This window comes from Zingiber officinale, chromosome 8A (assembly GCF_018446385.1).
Source record: "Zingiber officinale cultivar Zhangliang chromosome 8A, Zo_v1.1, whole genome shotgun sequence".
Taxonomy (NCBI): Eukaryota; Viridiplantae; Streptophyta; class Magnoliopsida; order Zingiberales; family Zingiberaceae; genus Zingiber; species Zingiber officinale.
Window position 1 is genome coordinate 89,286,950 of NC_056000.1, and position 18,969 is coordinate 89,305,918.

The 18,969-nt window shown below is 41.1% G+C and overlaps 1 protein-coding gene across 1 annotated transcript; it reads right to left on the reverse strand.

Annotated features, from left to right (window-relative positions):
• Positions 1-16,445: 16,445 nt before the first annotated feature.
• LOC122011052 lies at positions 16,446-17,486 on the reverse strand. Its single transcript, XM_042567494.1, has one exon. It carries the CDS (start codon positions 17,484-17,486, stop codon positions 16,446-16,448), a length of 1,041 nt encoding a protein of 346 aa, XP_042423428.1.
• Positions 17,487-18,969: the final 1,483 nt, after the last annotated feature.

Sequence of the window (18,969 nt, forward strand, 5' to 3'; positions counted from 1 at the left end):
AAACTCAGCAATCATCCTCGGAAAACGCGCAAGTTTTTCGCCCTCTCTACACTTGATTCTTAAAGAATCAAAGAGGTATGAGGAAAATCGGTCGAGTATAAGGTCGATTGGGTAGCTTAAAACTATCTATCTGATTAAACAACAAACCCGGACGGTTATACTAGACCAGACGAGATTTAGTTTAGTATAAAACGCCGGACGATATTTGCAGATATAATAGACCGGTCAAAATTGACTATATCATATTGAACGGTCATACTAGATCAGACGAGATTTAGTTAAGTATAAAATGTCGGACGATATTTACAGATATAATAGACCGGTCAAAAATGACTATATCATATTGAACGGCCATACTAGATCGGACGAGATTTAGTTAAGTATAAAATGCCGGACGATATTTGCAGATATAATAGACCAGTCAAAATTGACTATATCATATTGAACGGTCATACTAGATCGGACGAGATTTAGTTCAGTATAAAACGTCGGACGATATTTGCAGATATAATAGACCGGTCGAAATTAACTATATCATATTAAACGGTCATACTAGATCGGACGAGATTTAATTGAGTATAAAGCGCCGAACGATATTTGCAGATATAATAGACCGGTCAAAATTGACTATATCATATTGAATGGTCATACTAGATCGGATGAGATTTAGTTAAGTATAAAGCGCTGGACGATATTTGCAGATACAATAGACTGGTCAAAATTGACTATATCATATTGAACGGTCATACTAGATCGGACGAGATTTAGTTAAGTATAAAGCACCGGACAATATTTGCAGATATAATAGATCGGTCGAAATTGACTATATCATATTGGATGATTATACTCGATCAGACGGAGTCCGATTAAGTATAAAGTACCAGATGATATTTGTAGACATAAGCGTAAGTCAACCGGTTATAATAGGCCGGTCGAAATTGATGGTATTATAGTGTACTGATTAAAAAAATAAGATCTTATTTAAATATAGTTAGCTAATGGTAATAGACCGAGCGATATTTAATATGTTAGGATAAAGTGAACAAGAAAAAGCCAGTTACCAGAAGGGGATAAAGTCAGGAAGGAGGAAGTAAACCACCATAAATGAAAAAGAACAAGTTTGATAGCAGAGGAAGAATAATTTTTAAACATATGAATATGAAAGATAAAAGCATGTAAACCAAATGGTCAGAAAAATTTATTAACACAAACAATTTTCAACAACAGATACGAAGAAGAAGTTTAACTTCACAAAAATAAACTAGTTTCTGATAAGAGTTGTCATGACCAGTAGCAGTTAACCCTACAATAATCAGGATTATGGTAAAAAGGTTACTCTATAGATAATTGGGGAAATAGATTTGCAGGCCTGTTATCAATCAGCTTGCGTCAATCCAAGAAGTTAGGAGGAGGATCACGAGATAGGAAGCCCTGCTCCTATAACTGCTTAACAGCTCCCTCAGCTCCGGCAGTATAAGCTACCAAAATAGATTTTACAATAGGCCTGTTGAATTCAGTAGATCTGATTAGGGTCGTGGCCCGATCCTTAAAGCGATCATCTTCACCAGCTTTGTAATCAACCAGAGCTGTCTGGGAAGACCTCAGTTCAGCATCTTTTGTGGAGGCCTCTGTTTTAGCTGTATTCAAGGAAGTGTTTAAAGAAGCTATTTCATTATCCTTCAACTCAGAGCTTTGAGTTTGTCAACAAAGGTAGACTCGTAATCAGATTTCAGTTTATCTGTCTCAACAGTCTGCTTCTCTAATTTGGAAGATAATTCAGTGTTGAGGTCCGTAGTCGATTTAAATTGAGACCGAAAGCGCTCAAGATGGGCTTCATATTGTTTCCTAAACTCTTCGAAAGTGTGGCAGAGGACATCTCAGCAACCTGCTGTTTAAGCTTCTCGTTCTCCGAATATAAGTTGTTCATTAGTTGAGCTAGACCCATATTGGCCATCCATCACTATGAACATAAGAATGGGTCATAAAACAGTCATGGATAAATAATAAATAAGTAATAGCAGACATACCTTGATTTTCTCATGAGAGAATTGAGCGATTATCTCGGGAGAGGTAAGCTCTCCAAAGAGAGGGTGAATTTCCTCCCGAGCAGTGGTGAAAGAACCTCCCAACAATATAGGAAGAACGGGATAGAAGATGAAGTTGTGGAGAAAGAGGAAGTTGGCATAGGAGGGGGAGCAAAAACTACATAAGAATACGAGGAAGGAGGTAAAGACCCAAATTCTGGAACAGATAGAGGAAAGGTAAAAGAAGTACTACCAGGGGCAATATTGCTAGAAGAGGAAGAGGAAGAAAAAAAATAAGGGAATGATAGAGATCAGCCAAAGTAGGCTCGGCAGAAGAAAGGGTAGCAGAAGCAAAACCTTCCGAGAGTAATTCTTCAGTAGGAAGAATGAGTCTCCTTTTTGAGGGGGGAGCTCTAGTGAGTTTGCGTCCCGGGCATTTGCTAGGGGCAATTTCAGCAAGGGATTTTTCTGAGCTTACAGGGGATGTAAGCTCGACAACGGGAAGGGAGGTGGCTGGTGAGGAAGCAACAACCATTGATGAAGAAACAGTTGGCGAAGAGACAGCAGGAGTTCCTGTCGGAAGAACCTCAAGAACTTCAGGAGTCACTTGAGAGCTAGAAGCTTCAACCAGAGGAACCGAAGCTCCAATTGAAGATGACGGATTAGTTGCAGCAAGAAGTTCTTGCTCTTTAGCATGAAGTTCGGCCTCTTCCAGAAGTAGTTCTTCATCAATCAGAGCAGCATAAAAACCAGCCACTACACAAAAGGGAAGAAAATGTTTTAGTTAGTAAAAATTAATAGAAGAAGAAATAGAACTTTACCTAAGGAGTCGTGTATCTTATATTTGACCGGGCTCAAACCAAACAAATACAAAAGATCGCTCCGTAGCCATTTGGTGATAGAAAGGCGATGATATAACAACTTTTCACAATAAAGGGGAAAAGACGGGTGAAGATGAAACTCCTTGATATCAGGTAGAGGAGGTAAAGAAGATCTCCAAGCATGGGAACAAGGAATAGGTCCCGGAAACTTTATAAAGAAGAAACGAGATTTCTAGGCTTTGAGAGAAGAAGACATATCATCAAAAAGGACCATCTTAGTCCGAGACTGGAAAAGAAAAACACCTGGCTCTGCTACCTTTGGATAGGAAAACATGAAAACATTTTAAGGAGTAGGAGGAATATCAAATGTATGAAACAACATGTATACGCTGTTAGTTAGAGCTCTAGAGCCAATCATTTGATGATTGTATGGACTCATGTATATCATATTCTTGTATATATATTAAGGCATTTGGTTTTTGGTTATTATGCTTATTTGTATCAGTGCCAGATAAAATAAGTATAGTAACGTCCTTGAGTAGAAGGTTCTTACCTATATCAATCGATTGGTTGAATCGATAGTGAGATGATATAGGGAACACTACTCTAAATCATTCCTAGTCGAGTATTAACATTCAGGGACAATGTTAATACAATAAGACTAGCATGTAGGTCAGCTCGATGACTTGATCTCACAAGTCATGGATATAGAGATATCAAGCTGACACATGGGTATGCATTAGAGAATGTATACTGAATGACCCGCCATGAGAAAGTATCATGGATCGTTATATGAGTGTCATATACTTTCTCATGTGGCTATTAGTATGACTATTAGTCCTTTGACCTGAAGTCACCATGGATCCCTACATAAGGAGTTATGTACTTTGGTTTCGTCAAACGTCACCCGTAACAGGGTGGACTATAAAGACGATTACTGGGTATGTAACAAATTATGCAGAGGGATGTGAGTGATGTAGATGGGATCTATCCCTCCCATATGACGGGAGCGACATCAATATTCTTGATAGAGTTAGACCATGAAGTGCATGGCCATGCCCAAATGAGTCAACATTAGATGTTGAGCTCATTTGATCGAGTGAGTCTACTTGGAGTTCAAGATTTAGATTGATTTGAGGATGACACAGTCTATGCCTCATATTGATCAATCTAGATGTCTAGGATAGAAGGACAATGTCACATATTGTGAGGAGTCACAATTAGTAGTCACAAGGTGATGTTGGATCTCGACATTTCTTGTAACTTGGGTAGTAATGATGTGTTGCTAGATTCCGCTCATTACTTGTGCTCCTAAATGGGTTTAGGGCATTGTCAACGTTACAAGAACCTATAGGGTCACACACTTAGGACATTTAGATGGAGATTTGGTTCATATGATGAACCAAGAGGATTAGATTCATTTGATGAATCAAATTGGATTAAGAGTAATCCAAATTGGGCTAATTGAGTTAGACTCAAGTTGATTCATGTATTTAATGAGTCTAATTTAGATTATGACTCATTAGATCAATTTAATTTAATGAATTAGATTCATTATATTAAGTTGGCTTGAATCAAATGGTTAGATTAGATCAACCATGAGAGAGATTGAGTCAAGTTTGACTTGACTAGAGAGGAAGAGGAAGAGTCAAGTTTGACTTGACTCTTTGCCACATCATGAGTGAGGTGGCAAGATGTGGACCAATAGTGTTGTTCCACATCATCTTGTTGTTCCACATCATCTTGTTCTGTAAAATTATGATTTTTGGGTTTTTATGAGTATTTTTTTCGAGTAATCGAAGCACAAGTGTTTAGTCGCTTGTAGGCTTCGGCTACCGGAAAGATTTTTCCAAAAACGGCTTCGTTTCGCCCCAAAATTTTTGGGACAGCGGGCTTGGGTGCCATTAGATCACTTAGGAGCAACTCGCGATGGTTAGATCGCGGGTAGGGGTACTGTCCCTAACCCCGCAAGGGGATTTGCTCCGTGATTGCACCCGAAATCGCTAAAAACGAACCCGCCGGGAAGATTTTTCCGAAACGGAAATGTCTCGGCCCAAATCGTTTTGGGAGAGCGGGTTTAGGCGCTGTTGGATCGCAAAGGAACCCTCGCGATGGTTAGATCGCGGGTAGGGGCGCTGACCCTGGCCCCGCAAGGGGATCCGTTCCGCGATTGCGCCCGAAACCGCTAAACGGGTCCGCCGGGAAATTTTACTCGTAAAAATTGTAAAATTAATTTTAAAATTACAGAAAATTAAGAAAATATATAATTTTGAATTATATATTAATTTTGTGATAGTCATGGCCCAAAAACCCAATGTGATTGGATTGTGTTGTAATTCATAATATGGCCTGCGTGCCGTTATGTGTTTGCGAGTGTTGTATTATATTCGCGACCTGCGCGTCGTGCCTTCTCTTATATTCTTGTTGTAAATTAGATTTAGACTCGAATGTAACTCGAGTTTCAAATTGTAATGTACAAATTGGAGCGGTGGAGGGTCCACACGAGACGGAGTTCCGAGGCGGGCACGAGCAACACAAGGTGGTCAAAGGGAGGAGCTTGGAGAAGCTGTTGACCCTAGGTTGACCAATCGATCTTCTCATTGGCTTGAGAAGATCGTAGTAGGGCCATGACTAAATCACAAATAGATTAATTAATTGCTTGTGTATGTGATGCATATTTAATAAGTAGTTAATTAATTAGTGCCTTACGATTAGATTAGATCTAAGTCGTGCACATGATGCACCCTTACGATTAGATTAGATCTAAGTCGTGCACAAGATGCATCCTTTTCGATTAGATTAGATCTCGATCGAACCAACTCTAAATGCCTAACCGTGCTGTGATACCTATCACTACCTCGATCACATGTATTATTGAATCTTCCAAAGCAAAGCAATACATATTATCTTGGTAGGGTACGGAGGGACAATCTTGATCCCGCCTATCAACGCATGGGTGAATACAAACTCAATTAGATTGAGTATTCCTAGTTACTCGATTGGATCGAGTCAACTATAGGCATTCTTCCAATAGTTGGAAAGGTAGGACAAAATCACGTTTATATTAACTCTCGGGCGTATTAGCCAATGCTAACTCGAGTTTTAATATAAATGCGGATATTGATCCTATAAACAAGAGTTGCATAGAGATGTAATTGGTAATCGTTACCTACCGATCATACTAAGTCTTGGGCGTATTAGCCAAAGCTAATTCAAGGGTTAATATGATGTGGATCTTGTCCCACAAGAATTATAGTATTCAGTGGGAGTATCATTTAATTAAAGGACTAATTAAATGATTTTAAAAGAATATGATATTTATTTCTGCAAATTTTCTGTTGTAGATAACCATGACGTCGAATACGAACTCTTTCTCCCTGCGTTCTGTCCTAAAGAAGGACAAGCTCAACAGAGCAAATTTCCTGGACTGGTACAGGAACCTGAGAATAGTTCTCACTCAAGAATGTAAACTGTACGTTCTGGAGCAGCCCATTCCGGAGGCTCCTCCTGCCACGCGAGCTGACCGGGATGCTTACAAGAAGCATCAAGATGACGCATTAGATGTGTCCTGTCTAATGCTCGCAACCATGAACTCTGAGCTTCAGAAGTAACATGAGTTGATGTGTGCTTACGATATGGTTGAACATCTTCGTCAACTATATCAAGGACAAGCAGGGCACTGGAAGAGGAACTTCACAGGATACCTGGAAGATCTTAACAAGAAGAGAAATAAGATTTCTACTTCAGGTATAAATGTTATAGAAGTCAACCTCTCTATTTCTTCATCGTGGGTATTAGATACCGGATGTGCTTCGCACATTTGTACTAATGTACAAGCACTGAGAAATAGCAGAGCATTGACAAAGGGCGAAATAGACCTACGAGTAGGCAATGGAGCACGGGTTGCTGCTGTTGCTGTAGGGACTTATTTTCTATCTCTGCCCTCTGGGCTTGTACTAGAATTAGATGATTGTTGTTATGTGCCTGCCTTGACTAAGAACATAATTTCAGTTTCTTGTTTGGACAAGAAAGGATTTTCGTTTATAATAAAGAACAAATGTTGTTCTGTCTATTTAAATGATATGTTCTATTGTAGTACACCTCTGATAAACGGACTCTATATTCTAGACCTCGAGAGCCCTATCTATAACATAAATACCAAGAGGTTCAAGTCTAACAATATGAACCACACCTATCTTTGGCACTGTCGCTTAGGTCATATAAATGACAAACGCTTATCCCAGCTCCATAAGGATGGTTTGCTGGACTCATTTGATTTTGAATCATATGAGATATGCGAGTCATGCCTACGAGGCAAGATGACCAAGACTCCCTTTAGTGGGCACAGCGAGAGAGCGACTGATTTGTTAGGACTCATACATAGTGATGTATGTGGCCCTTTCAATGTCGCTGCTAGAGGCGGTTATTGATACTTCATCACATTTACTGATGACTTCAGTAGATATGGTTATGTGTATTTGATGACACATAAATCTGAATCCTTTGAAAAGTTCAAAGAATTCAAGAATGAAGTACAGAACCGACTTGGCAAGAGTGTTAAGGTACTTCGATCAGATCGAGGTGGTGAATACTTAAGTCATGAGTTTCGTGACTACTTAGCTGAGTGTGAGATTTTATCTCAACTCACTCCTCCTGGAACACCACAGTGGAATGGTGTATCCGAAAGGAGGAATCGTACCTTATTAGATATGGTACGATCTATGATGAGTCACTCTTCCGCCATATCTATGGGGATATGCTCTAGACACGGCAGCTTTCATACTCAACCGAGTTCCATCAAAGGCCCTGATAAAGACACCATATAGGATATGGACTGGGAGAGATGCCCAGGTGTCTTTCATGAGGATTTGGGGTTGTGAGGCTTACGTTCGACGTCAAGTCTCAGACAAATTAGGACCCAAATCCGACAAGTGCTATTTCATCGGATATCCCAAGGAAACTAAGGGATATTACTTCTACATTCCCAGTCAGCACAAGTTAGTTGTGGCAAAGATTGGGGTCTTTCTAGAAAGGGACTTTGTTTCTAGAAAGACTAGTGGGAGTGCATTCGATCTTGAAGAAGTTCAAGATGCGAACAATAGCACTGATGCCTCGATGGAAGTTGAACTGGAACCACAAAGTGTTGTGGATGATGTTGTTCCACAAAGAGTTGAGGAACAACAACCAGTCAAGTAGACATACTTCTTCGCAGGTCTGATAGGGTACGTCGTCAGCCTGAGAGATACTCATTTCTCTTGTCTGACCATGATGACGTTGTGCTCATACAGGATGAGCCTACCACCTATCAGGTGATGAGACCAGATTCCAAGAAATGGCTAGAAGCCATGAGATCCGAAATGGATTCCATGTACACCAACCAAGTATGGACTTTGGTTGATCCACCTGAAGGGGTAAAACCCATTGGGTGTAAGTGGGTCTTTAAGAGAAAGACTGAAATGGATGGACCTATCTATAAGGGTCGCTTGGTAGCTAAAGGTTTCAAGCAGATTCATGGTATTGACTATGATGAAACTTTTTCTCCAGTAGCGATGTTTAAGTCTATTCGGATCATGCTTGCTATTGCAGCCTACCATGACTATGAGATATGGCAGATGGATGTCAAAACCGTGTTTCTGAATAGAAACCTACTCGAGGATGTGTACATGACACAACCTGAGGGTTTTGTAGATCCACAGCATACTAGCAGAGTATGCAAGCTGCATAGGTCCATTTATGGACTAAAGCAAGCTTCTCGGAGCTGGAATCTTCGATTCGATGATGCAATCAAATAGTTTGGTTTCATCAAGAACGAAGATGAGCCTTGTGTCTACAAGAAGGTTGTAGGGGATATAGTTGTCTTCCTCATATTGTATGTGGATGACATACTACTCATTGGGAAGGACATCCCTATGCTTCAGTCTGTCAAGACCTGGCTAGGGAGTTGCTTCTCAATGAAGGACTTAGGTGAGGCATCCCGCATTCTAGGGATACAGATCTATAGAGATAGATCTAAGAGATTGCTTGGCCTAAGTCAGAGTACATACATTGATAAGGTACTCCTACGGTTTGCCATGCAGAACTCCAAGAAGGGATTTCTGCCGATGTCACATGGCGTGAGTCTTTCGAAGACTCAAGGTCCCTCTTCTAGAGAGGAGAGAGACCGCATGGATCAGATCCCTTATGCCTCAGCCATAGGATCGATCATGTATGCTATGTACTCGACCTGATGTCTCGTATGCTTTGAGCATGACGAGCAGATACCAGTCAGATCCAGGTGAAAGTCATTGGATAGCGGTCAAGAATATTCTTAAGTACTTAAGAATGACTAAAGAATATTTCTTGATATATGGAGGCGATGATGAGCTCGCTGTAAAGGGTTACAGTGATGCTAGCTTCCAGACTGACCAGGATGATTATCGATCGCAGTCAGGGTTCGTATTTTGCATAAATGGTGGTGTTGTAAAATATGAATCCCCTTGCGGGGCCAGGGGCAGCGCCCCTACCCGTGATCTAACCATCGCGAGGGTTCCTTTGCGATCTAACAGCGCCTAAGCCCGCTGTCCCAAAAAATTTTGGGGCGAAACATTGCCGTTTCGGAAAATTCTTCTCGGTAGTCGAAGCCTACAAATGTCTAAACACTTGTGCTTCGCTTCTATGAGAAAAATACCCATTAAAACTATAAAAACATTAATTTACAGAAAGTTTACAGATCTATATTTTTCATAAAAATACGAATCTAAACTTGTACTCGCTTCGCACGTGGCTCTGATACCACTGTTAGGTTTTTCGGGCCGCGAAAACCGTGTTTTCGTGTCGCGAAATCCCCGAATCACCCTAGCCAACGGATCCGTGCGAAGAGTATAGAAAAAAATTTATGAGTACGAGTTTACAACTTAGATCTACTCCTAGATCTACATGAAGAAAGAACATACCCTTGATGCGAAGTCCTTCGCAATCCCGCTTGTCCTTGGTTCGCCGGATCTCGAAAGTGTGAAAGTAGACACTTCTCTATGTGTATCCACACAAGCAAGAGAAGGAGAAAAATCTCTAAGGATGTGCTAGCAACCTTAGAGATCAGTAGGGAGGAGAGGGAGAGCAAGAAGAAAACTCAAGAGGAAGAAGAAGATGGAGTTACAACCACTTGAATGAAAAATCAAATTTTCATTCCACCTAAAAGTGGCCGGCCACTTCAAGGCATGTAACCCCCATGGAATATCAAGAGTCAAGTCTCTTGATCTCCTCCATGAGGTGGCATTTGGTCAAGTCAAACTTGACCAAATGAAGAAGCCTTGATGATGTGGCATTGGTCAAGTCAAAGTCAAGTCAAAACTTGACTCTTCATCATCCTACTTAAGTCAAGTCAAACTTGACCACTTCTCTCCCTTGGTTGATCTAATCTAACCATTGGTTCAAGTCAATTTTAATTTAATGAATCTCTATTCATTGAATTAAATTAATTAAATGAGTCTAAGTCCAAATTAGACCCACTTAACACATGAACCAAATTGAGTCCAACTCAATTAACCTACTTTGGATTACTCTTAATCCAATTTGGTTCATCATATGAACGTAATTATTTAGGTTCATCTAATGAACCTAATCTCCATCTAATTGCCCTTAGTGTGTGACCCTATAGGTTCTTATAACGTTGGCAATGCCCCTAAACCCATTTAGGAGCATAAGTAATTAGCGGTATCTAGCAACACATCATTACTACCCAAGTTACAAGAATGTTGAGATCCAACATCACCTTGTGACTACTAATTGTGACTCCTCACAAAATATGACAAGTGTCCTTCTATCCTAGACATCTAGATTGATCAATGTGAGGCATAGACCGTGTCATCCTCAAATCAATCTAAATCTTGAACTCCAAGTAGACTCACTCAATCAAATGAGCTCAATATCCTATATTGACTCATTTGGGCATGGCCATGCACTTCGTGGTCTCACTCTATCAAGAATATCGATGTTGCTCCCGTCATATAGGAGGGATAGATCTCATCTACATCACTCACATCCCTCTGCATAATTCGTTACATACCCAGTAATTGCCTTTATAGTCCACCCAGTTACGGGTGACGTTTGACGAAACCAAAGTACATAACTCCTTATGTAGGGATCCATCGTGACTTCAGGTCTAAGGACTAGTAGTCATACTAATAGCCACATGAGAAAGTATATGACACTCATATAACGATCCATGATACTTTCTCATGGTGGGTCATTCAGTATACATTCTCCAATGCATACCCATGTGTTAACTTGATATCTCTATATCCATGACTTGTGAGATCAAGTCATCGAGTTGACCTACATGCTAGTCTTATTGCATTAACATTGTCCCTGAATGTTAATACTCGACTAGGAATAATTAAGAGTAGTGTTCCCTATATCTTCTCACTATCGGTTCAACTAATCGATTGATATAAGTGAGAACCGTCTACTCAAGGACGTTATTATACTTAGTTTATTTGGCACCAATACAAGTAAGTATAATAACCAAAAACTAAATGCCTTTATTTATATAGAATATGATACAACAAGTCCAAAAATACAATCATCAAATGATTGGCTCTAGGGCTCTAGCTAATAGGATTTTTCCATGAGTTTCGAACAGGAACAGCGCAGTTACTTTTAGCATATAGTTTGTACTTTTCTTGCTAACTCCATGAAGATGACTAGCTTTAAGTTTGTTTTTTTTAGCCTCTATTATTTAAGCATGCAACCATGTATTTTAATGGAATGATTATGGGTTCTATTAAACTATTTAGAGGTTATGAGTAGCTATAAGAAAGAGAGACCAAGGTCTTAATAGGATCCCTAAGTTTAAGAATTGGGATCAGTAGCATGCCAAGTGCTCAAAGAAATGCCGTGACATTATATTATAAGAACATAAAAAGATAATAAGTATTTTATTTTAAAGAAAGGCTAGTACCCGACTTCCAAGGTTGTCATTAAACAAATTCAGGTGACCAATTCCAAGGTCTTGGCCCTGGTAAGACCAAGGTCTTTACCCTTGTAGGATTGATGACTAGCTACCACAGTCCCTATTAGGGAGCTCACATTGGTGCTAAGCTTGGGCCCCAAGAGAGGTTGATTATTATTTTAAAGTAATAAAGTATAAGTTTTGAAACAAATGAAACAATCTCTATTTATGCTTAGAGTCAGTAAGTTTAGCTTCTTTTAATTCGAAGCATGTAGTATTAGTTTTGTTTGTTTCCTAATTTGATATTTAGCATGATTAGCTTTATCTTTCAGCATGCAGTTTTATCCTTGTATATCATGATTAGCTATTAGAATTATATGAGTAGATTCCTTAGCTTTTCTTTGCTATTAGTTTGACATTAGCAGCTATATTTATGCTTTATTTTCTTTTAGAGCATACAGTTTCTAGTTCTTTCTGTATACATGCATATCCGTGTTTTTGTGAGTTAGATAGCGCTTCCTAAGCAAATTTTGCTTATATATTGCATTTCCTCTTACTGCAGATAAAGGAAAGGAAAAGATTTAGCAAGGAAGGCGACAAGGTGGTGCGGATGGTGTGTGATGCCAGGACTGTTGGAGAGAACTGGAAAGTTTTGAGTTTTAGTGTCTAGTGGATATGAAGTAATTGAGTTGTACTTTATAGTTGATGTCATTTGAGATTGTATTTTATATTCCTGGTTTTATTGAGTTTATTCACGTTTTAGAATGCATTTTGTGATGTGGTTCTATGTAATAAGTAGATATTATGGTTTTTGACTCTTATTAAACTGCATGGGTGTTGATACGTGTTCCAGCCGCCTGTGGCTGAAGTATATATTTTATGTATCTCAGTTTATGGTCACCAGTACAGGGGAGACTCTGCCGAAATTTTTCGATAAGGACTTCTCGTGGTTTCATTCATACCGGTTAAGTAGAGTTAGTAGTTAAGTAACGGTCATCCTTAGAGAGTTGTAGTGGTAGTAGTAAGAAGAGTGGTCGTTACAGTTGGTATCAGAGCAGTCCCCATTCTCCCGCATCACACATCAGCATCATCCTTGCCGTCTTCAAGTAAGAAAGTATTTAAGTTTTCCTTTTATACTTGCTTTATTATTTTCAGTATAGACTATTTGCTTATATGCGCTTTAGTAAGATAGAAGTTTTGTTTCTCTTTTATCTATATACATGTCACGCCCCAGAGGAGTCCCTGTCCGAAGAAATTTCGACAGCACCTCCCCTGTACGGCGGACAATATGAAACATTACTACATACAAAATATACATCAGCAACACTAAGCTGGAATATATATGCAAAATAGAAATAACATAACCACGCAGTTGATATACACAGCCTACCCGGCTGGACATAAATGAATAAAACATATAGCATAATACAACAGCCCACACGGCTGAAACAAAAAAATAAAATAAGCACAGCGGAAAGAAAACGAAGAAAAACCCACAAATTGCAAAGTTACCAAAATATCACAAATACCAAGTCCACAAACAAGTATCAAAACATAATTCTCACAATACCAAATTCATCGAATATGAAATGCAAGTAAGGAGGAATAAACCAAAATCAATCCTCGAGTGTGACGTAGGACCCAGGACTGGCAGCCGGCATCTCTCCAAGCATCCATGACTCATCTACCTGTTACCTGGCGAAAGAAAACCATTTTGCGGGGTGGTGAGTATTGGAACTCAGCGGGTAAGGAAAGGGATAGTGCATGATCATAACATGTAACTAGAAAGTGAGCCAAGAGTATACAGTCTCATAAAAGAAATAGCAGATTCTACCAAGATGTTCACATAAATGTTCATACCTGAAGCCATATCCTAGGCTAACAATAGAAAGTTAAAGTAGCGCAGATCTGCTACTGTACTGCTATTAACTACAAGGTAATAGGTAAGGTATATCCAAATTACCAATAAATAACCAGTGTCTAAACTCCTACAACGAATATATATCTCATCATAAGAAAGCATGTCAGCATAGGATACAACCGCAGTATAAACTAGCAACGACAGCGTAAGCTACTAACAGCAGCATAAATAAGCAACAATAACAGCAAGTATAAACAACAGCAGCCAAAACAAATATAATAACAACAGCGTATGCACAGATGGTCACTCCCGCCCACCTCCCTGCACCATGACCCCTGTATGGTCGAGAGGCCGGGTCAGTGACAGACTGTACACCACTCCAGCTACCACTCACACAAGTGGCCGAGGGGACAGTTGCATAGTAGCTAACTAGCTACATCTGCGACGGGGTCCCTGTTGCTCGTACTCCAGCTACCACTCACACGAATGACCGAGTGCGGCACGACAGGACAAGCGGCATCAACTCCAGCTACCACTCTCTCGAGTGGCCGAGGATGCGGCATGCATGCAATGACATGATGCGAACAATGCAACAGTCATCATATATATATAAACAGAAACAGGTATGCTACATGAAGCCAGCATGCTCAATATAGTACATAAATAAGCAACAGTCAAAACATACAAATATGGTATCTAGTATCTGCTACTGATCATGGACAACAACAAGAGACTGTATAGATATGGAAACGAATAACTCAAAGATTTGTGTGGAAGTATCAAGCGCAAGAAAACAAGAGTGGAGTCAAGGTAACAATCCTTATCCAAAAATAGCTCATGCACTAAGTTCAAAGAACTAAGGAGACAAAGTAAGAAATACCCGCCTTAACTGTAGACTGAGCTAAACAATCTCCACGTCGAAGTACTCGTCTCGAATTACAGTCCTGTAAATTACATAATGTACAATTTAGCTAATTTCATAAACGACACTAGCTAAACCGAAACCTAACTTAATTAGGAAAAAACTCTAATTCAACTATGAACCTCGATTCACCTAAGTCAATAGCACATTCCACTCATTTTGTAACCATAATGATTCATTATTACTTTTTCCTAATCCATTTCCCTGCATAATCAAAGAACCTACACAGCAGCAAAACCACAACCCACCTAACAAATTCTGTCCGAAATCTGTAAACACAGAAAAACCAGCAACACAAACTGCATCACAATCCTCCGAACAAGAGCCCAATCATCAATTCACCAAAATTGCCCTGTAACCCGAGACCATCACCAGTCAAGAACCCAAAGTCAATTCTCAATCACCTCCTTCAATTCTACACTGGAATCCGGAACCATTACAAAGCAAGAACAACATCCAATCCAAACCCCAACAGAAATGCCAACAAAAGTATGTTAAAGGATCATACTTACGAAGGGAATCTACTTGCTGGTTTGGTTAGGGCACGACTTGGAGAGAATCGGCGGCCGCGACTTCGGCTGAGGGTGAGATCGCAAGCTGTGGTGCCCGCGTGAGGGAGATCGGCTGGTGTCGTGATGCTGGTGCACGGAGAAGCAGCGGCTATAGCTCGAGGAAGAAGAAGTCCCGGCTGTGCACAGGAACTCGCAAGGGTAATCGGGAGAAGTCGGCGGCGGGGAAAGGATTAGGGCAGGCAGCTGTGGCTCGAGAGGGAAAATCGTCGGTTGTGGTGTCGCGAGGTGAGGAGATCGCGTGAGGAGGAGAGATCGGCGGCTGTGGCTTGAGAGAGGAAGAGGTCGACGAAGGTGAAGGCTCGAGGGTGAGGGAGGCCGCGCGGTGAAGTCTCGGGAAGGAGTTGGCGCCGTGTCGGGGGGTTTAGGGCAAAGGGAAATTCTCCCTTTTATAACTTAGGGAAATTTGATTAAGTCCTAGACCTGTTTCTCAATTAACTCCCAGCTCTGGGTATTCTAAACGGACTTTTCTCGAGCCCAGTAATGCATCCCCTTTGATTACGCCATACGAGCTCCAATTAAATCCCAGAAAATTTCTAAAAATTCCTAATAATTCTGTTAAAATTATTCGTCCATTAAACCTTATTATTTAATTATTATTTGGGCACCGTATTTTACATTCTCCCCCACTAATAAAAATTTGGTCCCCAAATTTACTACCTAACCACGTTAAACCACAAATGACATGTTTTATAGCCATCCACTCTAAGCTTAGTATGAGGTCAAACCCCACCTATAGATCCATCACCAGTGTCTGACCAACTAAGTCCAAAGAACATTCTTTGACTTCTTGACTACTAATAAGTACCCCTTTAGATGGTACAGATACTGTTAACTCATGTGTCTAGCGTGTAGGGGACCCCTAATCTTATCCAAAGATACCCGAGAGATGAACGAATGAGAACTACCAGTATCTATCAATAGATCTACACAAAATGTTTAAAGTGGTTAATACCTCGGAAGTCCAATCCCTCAGCCCGCTGTGCCTCCTCCCGTGTGACGGCATAACCTCGTCCCACCTCTGCACTCGATGGTGGCATCCTTAAAGTAGGCTGACGTGGAATCGGAGGAGCGTCACCCTGCTGCTGCTGCGGGTACTGAGGCTGAGTCTGTGGCTGGAATGCCGAATAAGGCTGAGATGGAAGTGCAGGATCTTGCTGTATCGGATACGTCTGATAAGGGGACGCTGCGGTCGAGTACTGCGTGGTCGTTGGCATCACTAGATAATCCTGACTCTGGATATGGTATACTTTTCCCTGGGGTCCCGGCAGTTGCGGCTGATATGAAGCGTTCTGAGTCCTTTGAGGTCCTTTCTGCTGTCATGGCGGGGTGGATCGCCCTCCCTGAGTGGTATCTTTAGTCGTCTCTAACTGAGCCTTCATAGGGCAACCCCGACTCTCGTGCCCTGGAAGCTTACAATAGAAGCATATAGCGTGATCCAACGGGCAATCATTCCTGGTATGACTTTTGGAGCCACACTGAAAACACGTGATCCCTCCGAAGTTGTTCTTCCGGTCTCGTTGAGAGGAACGAGAACCCCCATCCGAGGTTCGCCTTGTCTTCTGAGGTGGAGAGGACCCTCCTGAAGTAACCTGTGAGCTCTGTCCTCTTTTCTCCTTCTTCTGCGTCACTTGTTTATTATTACCTTTTTCCAGATTCACCTGTTGCTGAGTCATCTCAATGAATAACGCCCGATCTAAAACCTCTCGATAAGAACTACCGGGAAATCCGGACATCTTGAGTCGTATGTATGCCGCAAGTCCTTGAGTAAACTGATGCATCCGATCATAATCCTGAGCCACCAGATGAGGACAGAACTCAGCCAGTCTACTGAATTCTGCATTATACTCCATCACAGAACGGTCACCTTGCTTGAGGTTCAGAAACTCCTGACGACGGGCTAGACAAAATGTAACCGGAAAATACTGTCTCTCAAATGCCTCCCGGTACATCTGCCACGTGATACGTTGTTCCCCAAAGATCGACTTCTGCATGTCCCACCAAGTGACGGCTTGATCCCGGAGATGATATGCAGCCAACTCCACCTTCTCTTCATCTGTACACTTCATGTACCAAAATGTACCCTCCAAGTTCTTCAACCAGCTACGAGCCGCCCAAGGGTCAGCACCCCCATGGAACAGCGTAGTTCGATCCTTCACAGACTTCGCCAACAAGGGTATTCGGGCTCTATCCATCACCCAACCAGTAGTGTCTGGAGCAGGTATAGAAGGTGGTGCTCCCGGCGTCCGTAACTCATGCTCCCTAGTAGAGGTGGGAGGATTCCGATCACTGCTACCTGAATCAACCTCATTCGGGTTTCCTGTAACCTCCGTCTCTTGGCCAGCAGGTTCGGGACCCATCGATACCGTGGGTTGTTTTCGTGGTCGACCTTGTCCACGGTGATTCATAGCAGTCGACCCTTTTCGTGCCATTCCTGTTAATAATAAGTATGTAAGGAAAATGTTTTAGCAATATACCACTTACATCCTATAGCTCGGAGATATCTGCCGCTGCCTGGTCCCACAACTCGAGAGTCCCATCGTGGGATCAACTTACAAGGAAAAACAAACAATCGTAAAACCGAACATCATAGAACGAACCAGATCGAAATTCCAAAAACACACAACCCAACGTCGAAAATCCAGATCACGAAACCGGCTCTGACACCACTAAATTGGTATCAGATTAACTTGAAAATCCACAATGCGACAAACAAATCGCAAAAATCTGAAACATATAAATAGGCTTCGCAACCTGGGCTCTGATACCACTGAATTGTCACGCCCCAGAGGAGTCCCTGTCCGAAGAAATTTCGACAGCACCTCCCCTGTACGGCGGACAATATGAAACATTACTACATACAAAATATACATCAGCAACACTAAGCTGGAATATATATGCAAAATAGAAATAACATAACCACGCAGTTGATACACACAGCCTACCCGGCTGGACATAAATGAATAAAACATATAGCATAATACAACAGCCCACACGGCTGAAATAAAAATAAAATAAGCACAGCGGAAAGAAAACGAAGAAAAACCCACAAATTGCAAAGTTACCAAAATATCACAAATACCAAGTCCACAAACAAGTATCAAAACATAATTCTCACAATACCAAATTCATCGAATATGAAATGCAAGTAAGGAGGAATAAACCAAAATCAATCCTCGAGTGTGACGTAGGACCCAGGACTGGCAGCCGGCATCTCTCCAAGCATCCATGACTCATCTACCTGTTACCTGGCGAAAGAAAACCATTTTACGGGGTGGTGAGTATTGGAACTCAGCGGGTAAGGAGAGAGATAGTGCATGAACATAACATATAAGTAGAAAACGAGCCAAGAGTATACAGTCTCATAAAAGAAATAGCAGATTCTACCAAGATGTTCACATAAATGTTCATACCTGAAGCCATATCCTAGGCTAACAATAGAAAGTTAAAGTAGCGCAGATCTGCTACTGTACTGCTATTAACTACAAGGTAATAGGTAAGGTATATCCAAATTACCAATAAATAACCAGTGTCTAAACTCCTACAACGAATATATATCTCATCATAAGAAAGCATGTCAGCATAGGATACAACCGCAGTATAAACTAGCAACGACAGCGTAAGCTACTAACAGCAGCATAAATAAGCAACAATAACAGCAAGTATAAACAACAGCAGCCAAAACAAATATAATAACAGCGTATGCACAGATGGTCACTCCCGCCCACCTCCCTGCACCATGACCCCTGTATGGTCGAGAGGCCGGGTCAGTGACAGACTGTACACCACTCCAGCTACCACTCACACAAGTGGCCGAGGGGACAGTTGCATAGTAGCTAACTA